We start from the raw sequence: 10294 nt of genomic DNA on the forward strand, positions 1-10294 counted from the left end.
GGACCATTCCAAGTCCTTCATAAAATAAATGACAATGCATATAAATTAGACCTTCCTTCTGAGTATGGCACTAGCTCATATTTTAATGTATATGATCTCACACCATTTTTAGGAGCTGAGGATTTGGATGAAGATTCTAATCTGAGGACAGATGCTTCTCAAGAAGGAGGGGATGAAGGAGGACCATCCTTGAAGACACATGTGGGCCCCATCACTAGGTCCATGGCTAGGAGAGTTGAAGAGGAGGAGGGAGCTCACCCACCAAGAGACACTCTCCTCATGATCATAGAGTATTAGTTCTCTCTTAAGCTTCATTAGTATAGGGTTTATTTTATTTGCCAATTTTACCCTTATATTTTGGGGTGTTTAGGACTTAGAATTTATTTTCTTTTGTATTTCCCATTTTACCCTTGTATTATGGGGTGCTCTAGATGATTAGGGTTTTAATTTTGGGCTAGGGTGTTAAATTAGAAGGGTGACGCATTTTTAGTGCTCTTGGATCTATTTTTGGTGTTAGAAAGGCTTAGGCCCAAGTGGAGGGCAAAGGTTGCATGGTCTTATCATGCACCTAGATATAGCCAATCTAAACCCAAGGATTCCATCCTTGGCCACCAAGTTGCATCTAGGGTTCATTTGCATTTCATTTGGAGTGCATTTGCCTTATGAAATGCAACCCTAGATGCCTCCCCTCCTATAAATACCCAATGCACCACACCTTGTAAATACTTTGGATTATATGATATTGAGTGAGCATTTTATGGCTCAAAATCCCATCCTTAGTCCCTAGGTTAATTCGGCTAGCCTACTTCATTCTCCACCCTTGGAGAGTGAAACCCTAGAATGGCCTCCACCTTTCACTTGGAGTGAGCCAACCATGAGCAACCATACACCAACCTTTCATCCTTCATCACCTTTACGTCCCAAAACCACCTTTCACCCATACATCCACATAACCCCTTTCTCCTTTGGTGAACCTAGATCTTTGGGCAAGGAGTACCTCTTCAAGGAGCCGAAATCATCCATGGAAGGGAGGATCCCATCACCTTCCCTCTGAATATGGAGTTATTTCCTCTTTTAATGTTTGTGATCTTACACCTTTTGTAGGGACTAATGACATCGATGAGGTTGAAGATTTGAGGTCAAATCCTTCTCAAGAAGGAGGGGATGATGGATGACCATCCTTGAGACATCATATAGGGCCTATCACAAGGTCCATGGCTAGGAGAGTAGAGGAAGATTAAGAACACACCACACCAAAAGCCATGAACATCATGTGTGTGGATTTTGGGCCCTCTCCTTAGCTTGTTGCTTTCTTTTCCTATTTTGCCCTGGTATTTTGGGATACATTAGCTATTAGGATTTTATTGTGTATTTTTATTTAGCCTTTGTATTATGGGGCAAAATAAGGCTTAGGATTTATTTAGGGACTTAACCTTGACTAGTAAGGTCAAAAGACCATTTCTTTCATTTTCTAGGACTAAGGGTGCTTTAGTCTTTTTGGAGAGATGAGAGTCATCTCATTTGGGCTGCATCTAGGGTTCATTTAGGGTGCATTTGGGCTTGAAATTTTCAGTCAAATACTCCCAAGAAACCCTAGCATGCTCTCCTCTCTCTATAAGTAATATAGTCCCTCCACCTTGTACCCACCACTAGTGGAATAAAGGCTTTTAAAATCAATTATTTTTGACTTTTAAAATCGGTAATGGAAGCGATTTTAAAAGAGCCGATTTTAAAAAAGTAGACTTTTAAAATCGGTTGTTAACCGATTTTAAAAGTAGACTTTTAAAATCGGTTGTCTTATAACCGATCTTAAAAGTCTTGACTTTTAAGATCGGTTATGAAACAAACGATCTTAAAAGTCTTAACTTTTAAAATCGGTTATGGCATAACCGATCTTAAAAGTAGTGATTTTTTTTGTATGTTTGACTCGTTTTGGGAGCACCTCAGAACAAAAAACCTGCAGAATAAATACCAGACAGTTCAAAATATTTTTCTCAATGAAGCAAATTGCATACAAATGACAAGATGATAAATGTCAATCATATGTATATAATTGAATAGTTTTAAATATATGTAATACATAAATGGACTACATTGCTCAATGAAATGTAAGTTCTAACTAGTTAAAGCGATACTATAAAACATAAGCCCAAACTAGTTAAAGTAATAGTTAATAAAAAATGTGGCCCATTGCTCCCTAATGATGTTTATGTCTTCTAGCGGCAATGGTGATCGATCTATAAATATCTATTAAGAAAAATTAAAATAATTAGTAATAATTCATAAAATGTATAGAATGAGAACTTAAAACAAAAACTTTGAAAATTGTAAAACTTACTTCAGTCCACCCAGATACTATTTGTGAATCGACAATAGTATGCATTGTCTTCATTACATAGTATCCGCACTCATAATTTCCTTTTTGTTTATGAGACTACAAAAAGAATATAAAATCAATTTCAATAGAATAGTAATTAAAAAAAATTACTTAAAAAAATATCATTGCTAGAATTAAAATCTTACTTTAGGAGAGACCCAACTCATTTTTTTCTTCAACTTTGAACCCTTAAGTATATGATATCCTTCCATGGCCCTAATGATAAAATGACATTATGATTAGTGTAAAGTCAAATGTAATGATAATCAATAAAATAAATTAGATATCTTTAAACAATTTACCTATCTAATAATTGTCTAAAATTCATAAGAGGAGGTTTATGCAACGAGCAAATGCATACAGCTATGTTGTCCATTGGACAAATAACTAAAATTTGCCAATGAGCACTAAATTAAGAAATTATGAGTAATAGAAAATAGTTTTTATAAAAAATTATATTTAATTATATAAAATTAAACTTACTCAGAAAAATAAGGGGCCAAGTAAACTTTTTTATTTGAGTCGAACATCCAATTTTGAATGTAAGCTTGTATTTCTTTGACTTTGTTCCCACTTTTTTGGATTGACTCAATTTCCAAAAATCCATATATGAGATCATTTCCCTTATCCACGCTCAATTTATGGATAAATCTACAATGTTAGAAAAAATCAACAAAATATAATTAAAAATAATTTAAATACTTACAACAACCATAACTGCAAAATTGATATGTTTAGCATACAATGACCATTTGTAATCTCTGATATATCACTCTGACTTATATATAGAGGTACTTTACTAGACATGTTAAACACTTCAGGAGGCCAAGGGAGTTGTTTGGGTTGCTCGTCATCTTCCATATCTGCAACTAATCTCCATAGCCTTTTTATTGGAAGAAGATTTCTAGAAGGGGTAACAATGACCGTCCCTTTACCCTTTGGTGAGGTAACAATATCCTACTCCACAAAGTACAAAACTAATATTATACAATATTATAATAAAATTACACCAACTTAAAATTAAATATTATTTAAATAACATACCTTTGTAGATATCACCTTTACTAACTTATGAGGCCATTGAAGGAAGGTGTTCAAGGCTTGTCTCATTGTCTGAACCTCCTCTGTGGGCACAGGAACTCTAGCCTCTGGTTGACTCACATCCAACACTGAAACCCTAATCATATCATCTCCCATGACTTGATGGTGTACAGTGGACCCTAATATGTGAATCTTCCTTATACCCACAGGATCGAGTGATCCATCCACAAACAACTCACATTTATTAGATGTACCCGGGCCAGTGGCAGTAACAGGGGGATCAATAGAAGCACATGATCCCTTTGTACTCACACGTGCAATAAATGGTTCTACTATTGGAGTACTTTGTTGAAATTGTTGCCTGAGTGATTGCATATGCTCTTGTAGTTGCCTTTGCATGTCCTCTTGTAGCCGCTTATGAATCTCCTCCTGCATCTGACTAAATTTTTTCTCATAAGTTGCCATAACTTGAGAGACCTTTCGTTCCACTAACTGGTCCACCGTGCCAGATGTTTGTGAAGATGAGCGTGATCCAAAGTAGGTTTGTAAACTATGACCTCCACCAGCATCCCGAACCCGACCTGGGTGCTCAGGCTTCCCAATTGTAGTTGTGAGTATATCCTGGCATCCATGGGAAACAAAAGATCCCTCTGTGGACTTTTGTTCCAATATATCCTACAATACAAGACACAAAAACAATTTAAGAAACATTTATTGATCTATATGTTAATTAGCATCATATGTACAAAACAATTATACTTACTATCTTGTTAGCAATCACTTTTGTTGCCTCAGTTGTAAACTCGCCCATTTTTTTAATGCGACCATGCTTCCATAATTTATAGCGCGTGGGTGGAGAAGGAGGACCACTAACTGTAGTCGCATCTTGGCTAGCTGGACGCTTGATAGCCTTCTCTTTCATCAACTTTTTCTTAAGCCATGGATAACCCCCACGAGACATCACAACATGATGGAATCATGCTTTGGAGTGCAAGAGGTGACATACTCAAAGATCCAAGAGGAGTGGGCTAGACATGGAAGATTGGGCCAGTCAAGGCCCAATGGGCCCTATGGGCTTGGAAGGCCCAAACCAAGTTTCAACATGGGCCTATCTTGTTATGAACATTCTTATTATATTTTGTTAGCATAGTTTGAATATATTTTGGTCTTGTATTTTGGGCCACATAGAGTAGCATTTTAGGTTTTAGGCTTGTTGGGCCTAGTTTTGGGCTTTATGGGCCTTGGGCTTTTGGTACCCAATATTGGGCTCATTTTCATTCTTGTAATTTTTCCTTTCCAGTGTATTTGTTGGACCAATGTATTTAGGTCATTAGAATAGGAAAATACAAGGAATACTAAAGTAGGCTAATTAGGTTAACTTAGGTTTAATTTGAAAGTCATTTAAGTTACATTTGAGTCACATGTTTAGCACCATGGGTGGCTGAACATGTGCCACTCAAATTAACCCTAAATAACTCTCAAATCAAACCTAAATGCACCATGGTACCTAAATTTTCGGACTTACACATGTGCACCAAAGTTTGAATTCAAATTTCAAATTTGAATTCAAACTTTAGGCGCCATTTTGTGAAGCCTTAGTTTAGGCACCTATGTGTCACAATTCCGTGCATACTTAAGCCTTTCCTTCACACTTTGTATTCACTTTTGAGATTAATAAAATTGGAGAGCTTATTCAGCCCAATTTTCTCTTGAGAGTCCCCATGAGAGAAAGCTTCACCTTAGGAACCCTACTAGGTTTTCCTCCTCTTTGAAGTGAGCTTTCCCTTGAACCTTAAGCTTGGATGCTTCCATCCAAGGCTTAAGCCTTCTTACATCCGAGAACATCACCCTTTCCCATTGTATTGTTTCGGTTTCCATCTCCTTTGAAGAAGATCCGAGCTAGGAGAAGCTAAGGAGAAGAACTCCAATCACTCCTCCTTACCTCCTCCATCACAACAATGGTGTCATTGTTTGTCTGAATCTCTTGTACCTTCTTTCTTTTCTCCTACAAAAGTACCATATAATGAGATTAAAGGTAAAAACATAATATTCTGAACAACACAAATAATAATGCATGTAATCCTAACTTACCAAAAACTCTTTAGTCATTCTAGACTCTACAAATGCGTTCCATGTCTCTTGATCTATGGTGGGGTTCTTATGACCAGGAAATTCACCTTTCTTTTTTCCAAAAATGTAATTGTTCGTGAGGCTGGTCTTATATGCCCTCCACCTCTCAGCCACAATAGAGAGGGTTTTCCTTCTCATGTCCTCTGTCCTAGGAATGTCCCAAGTTTCCTACATTTATGATAACAATGAGTTAGTACATGTTATATCCTAATGAAGTTTAATAATGAAAAATGTTAAGTATAAATGAAATTGTACCGTAATATCTGCCCAAATATGGTTCTTGACAACTTCCTCTACATGATCCCAACTAGGTAATAAAATAGAAACCTTGGTTCTAACAAGAACCTCCATGGTACTCATAAATTGGGTAGCTGAGTCTCCCACAGGTCTCTTGGTTATCTCATCAATATCAACATGCAATCTCTCCTCATGAAGGCGTTTGGATGTGACATTCTTCATTCTAGTGGGACCTCTGACTTTCTTCTTGGTTGTAGTCTGTGTAAAGTCTAAAGGAGAGTCTTGATGTTCATCCATATTTATCTGTAGACAGAAACAAAATAAATTACAAGTCATTAGTATAAAATTAAATTCATAATAAATAATACTTAAAGTGATAACAAAAATAAAAGTATAAATACAAGTAACTAACAAAAAAAACTATAATAACCTATATAGGAAATATGATCAAGTTTGAATGTTCTCCCATATTCCTTCCTGATGATCATCACGAGTGGCATGTACATTATCAACATCATCTTCTTCATTAATAGTTGGCACTCGTTTGGACAAAGAAGGAGTATCCATAATATCAATTGAATCTCCAAATTCATCACCTATATTATTACTCTTACCTTGTAGAACAATTGACCACCTATTGTTAGATGGATCAGTGACATAAAATACTTGCTTTACTTGCATAGCCATGATAAAAGGCTCTTCCTTATGACCAACTTTATTGAGATCGACCAAGGTAAATCCAAGTTCATCAATTTTGACACCATTGTTACTATCAACCCACTTGCATTTAAATACAGGTACTCGGAATAGACCATAATCAACCTCCCATATGTCTTCAATAACTCCAAAATAACACATGGATTCTGTGATGGGGTTCTTATCATTTCTGGTTGAAAAATGCATAGATTGAGCAACTATCATAACACCACTATTTTGCATAGTACTTTTGTCATCTTGTGCCTTTGTATAAAATGAGTAATTGTTAATGTCATATCCACAGAATGTAAACACATCAAAGTTAGGTCCTTGAGCTAGCCGTTGTAAAGTTTCAGAAACATTTACCCAACATTCTTTTTGAACCATTCTATGAAAGTCTTATTATGCTCATTCAACACCCATTTCTCAGGCATGTGAGGGTTGTTTCTCTTCAGGAAGTCTTTGTGGGCATTTAAATAAGGAAGAACCTCATCAGTATTGTTTAATATATACAAATGCGCTTGAAGAACTTCTTCTCGCATCATGCTTTTTAGTTTTGTGCCTATTGTACCCTTCCCAGCACTTCGTCCCTCATGACGAGTCTTAGGAATGCCTATTGATTCAGCTTGATACATGTATTCAGTAAAAAAACTCAATTGCTTCCTCTGCAATGTAACTTGCTATGATGGATGCTTTTGGACGATATTGGTTCTTCACATACCCTTTTAGTATCTTCATGTATCGCTCAATTGGGTACATCCACCTCAAAAAGATAGGACCACACAATCTAACCTCCCTAACCAAGTGGATGATTAAGTGAACCATAATGTCAAAAAATGAAGGAGGAAAATACATCTCTAATTGACACAATATTAGAACAACTTCATCTTCTAGTTCATCCAACTTCTAAGGATCAATTACTTTTTTGCATATGCCATTGAAAAATAAGCAAAGCCTAGTTATGACTTGTCTCACATTTTTAGGTAAAACATCGCGTATAGCGATAGGAAGAAATTGTTGCATCAGTACATGACAATCGTGAGACTTCAAGCCAACTAATTTCAAACCTTTCATTGATACTAGACTTTTTACATTGGAAGAGTAACCGTGTGGCACTTTGACACCATGTAAACACACAAAAACTTGTTTTCTCCTTTTTTGAGAAAGTGTGACATGCTGGGGGCAAATATGTCCTTTTACCCTTAGATTGTGGATTTAATTGTTGTCGTATCCCCATGAGTTGCAAATCTAGACGGGAGTTGAGCCCTTTTTTGTCTTGCCCTAAATATTGAGAAGCGTGCCGATTACACTATCACATACATTTTTCTCAACATGCATGACATCAATGCAATGTTTAACATCAAGAACCTTCCAATATGGAAGATAAAATAATATCGACTTCTTCTTCCATATGTTTGTATCTTTTGATTGTTTTTTCGTCTTACCAAGTACCACATTTAAATTTTTCACTCGTTCATAAACTTTGTCACCAGTTAATGCAGTAGGAGCAATGTCATATTCTTGATATCCATTCGATATGGATGGTTAGGTTTAAGAAACCTTCGATGGCCAAGGTAAACTGTCTTCTTCCAATTATGCAATTGATGATAACAAGTTCCCTCTTCACAAATAGGGCAAGCTTTATGCCCCTTAACACCATACCGGCACAAGTTTCCATATGCTGGGAAGTCATTGATTGTGCAGAACAACATGGCATGCAACTTGAATGATTCACTTGAATACCCATCAAACACATCAATTCCCGCCTCCCACAACATCTTTAAGTCTTCGACCAACGAACTTAAATAAACATCAATGTCATTTCCTAGTTGCCTTGGACCATAAATCATCATCGATAACATCACATATTTGCGTTTCATGCATAACCATGGAGGTAAGTTGTAAATTATCAACAAAACAAGCCATGAACTATGCTTTGCGCTTAAATTAGCAAACGGATTCATTCTATCTGTAGCTAGTCCAAGCCTAACATTTCTTGGCTCCTTACCAAAATTTGGAAACAGAATTAATTTTTTTCCATTGCAAACAATCTGCTGGATGCCTAAGTTGTCCATCACATTTCCTCTCATCTTCATGCCATCTCATCAACTTTGCATCATCTGCATTAGCAAACAAACGCTTCAATCTTGGAACAATTGGCAAATATCATAAAACCTTCGCCGGAGGACCCTTACTGCTAATATCATAATCAAAATCACCTTGCTTCTTTTTATATCGTGACAACCCACACCTTGGACATTCATGCAAGCCTTCAAACACACCATGATATAGCATACAATCATTTGGGCATGCATGTATCTTCTTATACTCTAAACCCATGGGACACAACACTTTTTTTGCCTCGTAGTTATGACTAGGCAATGTGTTACCTTCTAAAGGCATTTCTTTCAGCAACTCTAACAATTCTGTGAAACTTTTATCACTCCACCCCATGTCTTGCCTTCAAATTAAACAATCTCAATACCGCTGACAATCTTGTGAATTTCGTGCAATTTGGATATAACGTCTTCTCTGAATCTCTGCATAAAGTTTCATACATATGTGCTCTCTTGAATGATTCTGGACCAACATCACGAATCATCTCCTCAAGCCGATCATCCATATCTACCTCTTGTGTAAAATTTTGAGTTTGAGTTTCAGCTGATACATTTGGAATGTTAATATTTTCACCATGCCATATCCAACGTGTATAATTCTTAAGAAACCCATCACATAGAAGATGTTCCCTTATAACATCAAGTTCTAAACGACTTTCATTACAACAATTAACACAAGGACAGAAAAACTTTCCATTCATATCATCATTACAATTCCGTATTACATATTCAATAAAATATTCAACTCCAGTCTCATATTGCTCACTTATGCGTGGCACTCGTATCCAACTTCGATCCAATAACCAACTTCGATCCATAAGTTATGTTCTCTATCAAAAAGATAGAGCATGGATGTCAATCTCACTATTTTATACAAGGTGTGACCCTATCCCATTCAAGATTTTATTTTATACTTTATCAATATGTACTAGTACAATCCATTTTCTTAAACTTGACAAAATTTTGACAGCATTTCGTATTAATCTCTAAGTACATGAAATGAAAGTGGTGACATCAAATTATGTGCACCACAATCAAATATGCACTCAAAGAGAAACACAAAATGCAATAAACCAAAATTTAATCAAATTTAAGATGAGACTTAACTTGTACGTGTCAAACAAATATAAAGAAAATTACTCATCCCAAACTGTCCAACAAGACAATTCAAGATTAAATATAAATGATTAAATAAATTTAATCATTTGTATTGAATCTCAAACGCGAAACTAAGGTTCACTTAATGTGTGCACAAACTAAATATATAATAAACAAGAATTATAGAGAAAAAAAGTGCATGTGTTTCAAAGCTTCAAATAATAAATCAAGTATGTTTATTTATAATATTTTTTTTCATTCTATTTAAACTAAATGACTTGTTACATTATTTCATTGCAATTTTTTATCAAACCAAATAAACTAAAAACCTGTTATATTTTTTTTATAATTTTTTATTCTATTTTTCTTTTTTTATTCTTAAAATTATTCACGCAAGGTAGAAGTTTGTTTCTAATATATAAGTGTGACACCCTTACTACCCCAACACATATATAATATAATTTAACTAAGAAGAATAAACTTTCAAAGGGTTCGTAAAAGGGTCACATAAAACTTCAAAACTGTTCTTTCTTCAATATAAGAAAATGACTGAAAAATAAAACTTGAAAGGTAAAATTTAAGAGTTTACAATTTTAAA

The 10294-nt window shown here is 35.4% G+C and overlaps 3 protein-coding genes across 4 annotated transcripts; all 3 read right to left on the minus strand.

The window, feature by feature from the left end:
• Positions 1-1908: 1908 nt before the first annotated feature.
• On the minus strand, positions 1909-4379 carry LOC145949197 (uncharacterized). Its single transcript, XM_083074406.1, has 7 exons — positions 4182-4379; positions 3422-4093; positions 3084-3334; positions 2861-3028; positions 2524-2593; positions 2339-2434; positions 1909-2247 (listed from the first exon to the last, which is right to left on the minus strand). Exons 1-7 carry the CDS (start codon positions 4377-4379, stop codon positions 2155-2157), a joined length of 1548 nt encoding a protein of 515 aa, XP_082930532.1. The 3' UTR covers positions 1909-2154.
• On the minus strand, positions 4087-9637 carry LOC114915625 (uncharacterized). 2 transcript variants are annotated; one of them, XM_083075213.1, is made up of 3 exons: positions 5804-9637; positions 5510-5716; positions 4087-5423 (listed from the first exon to the last, which is right to left on the minus strand). In XM_083075213.1, the coding sequence occupies exons 1-3, from the start codon at positions 6119-6121 to the stop codon at positions 5328-5330; spliced, it is 621 nt and encodes a 206-aa protein (XP_082931339.1). In that variant the 5' UTR covers positions 6122-9637; the 3' UTR covers positions 4087-5327. The 2 variants fall into 2 exon arrangements, 1 of the variants encoding a protein (XP_082931339.1); XR_014434049.1 differs by lacking the exon at positions 4087-5423 and having other exon boundaries at positions 5509-5716.
• LOC145957964 (uncharacterized) lies at positions 7975-9416 on the minus strand. The gene is made up of 4 exons (XM_083074407.1): positions 9040-9416; positions 8872-8942; positions 8657-8751; positions 7975-8571 (listed from the first exon to the last, which is right to left on the minus strand). The coding sequence occupies exons 1-4, from the start codon at positions 9414-9416 to the stop codon at positions 7975-7977; spliced, it is 1140 nt and encodes a 379-aa protein (XP_082930533.1).
• Positions 9638-10294: the final 657 nt, after the last annotated feature.

Source organism: Cajanus cajan, chromosome 5 (assembly GCF_000230855.2).
Source record: "Cajanus cajan strain Asha chromosome 5, NIPB_CcT2T_4, whole genome shotgun sequence".
Classification (NCBI taxonomy): Eukaryota; Viridiplantae; Streptophyta; class Magnoliopsida; order Fabales; family Fabaceae; genus Cajanus; species Cajanus cajan.

What these genes read in the sequence shown, in the direction of transcription:
- LOC145949197 (XM_083074406.1), bottom strand. Translation starts at nt 4,379, where the DNA reads ATGTCTCGTGGGGGTTATCCATGGCTTAAGAAAAAGTTGATGAAAGAG. An exon ending in TAAAGGTGATATCTACAAAG is followed by an intron (nt 3,335 to 3,421) that starts GTATGTTATTTA and finishes TTTGTGGAGTAG; the next exon opens with GATATTGTTACCTCACCAAA. An exon ending in TAGTATCTGGGTGGACTGAA is followed by an intron (nt 2,248 to 2,338) that starts GTAAGTTTTACA and finishes TTTTCTTAATAG; the next exon opens with ATATTTATAGATCGATCACC.
- LOC114915625 (XM_083075213.1), bottom strand. Translation starts at nt 6,121, where the DNA reads ATGACTTGTAATTTATTTTGTTTCTGTCTACAGATAAATATGGATGAA. An exon ending in ATATTTGGGCAGATATTACG is followed by an intron (nt 5,717 to 5,803) that starts GTACAATTTCAT and finishes TCATAAATGTAG; the next exon opens with GAAACTTGGGACATTCCTAG. An exon ending in GAATGACTAAAGAGTTTTTG is followed by an intron (nt 5,424 to 5,509) that starts GTAAGTTAGGAT and finishes GTACTTTTGTAG; the next exon opens with GAGAAAAGAAAGAAGGTACA.
- LOC145957964 (XM_083074407.1), bottom strand. Translation starts at nt 9,416, where the DNA reads ATGGATCGAAGTTGGTTATTGGATCGAAGTTGGATACGAGTGCCACGC. An exon ending in TCATTCAAGAGAGCACATAT is followed by an intron (nt 8,943 to 9,039) that starts GTATGAAACTTT and finishes TTTAATTTGAAG; the next exon opens with GCAAGACATGGGGTGGAGTG. An exon ending in GTAAGGGTCCTCCGGCGAAG is followed by an intron (nt 8,572 to 8,656) that starts GTTTTATGATAT and finishes GATGGCATGAAG; the next exon opens with ATGAGAGGAAATGTGATGGA.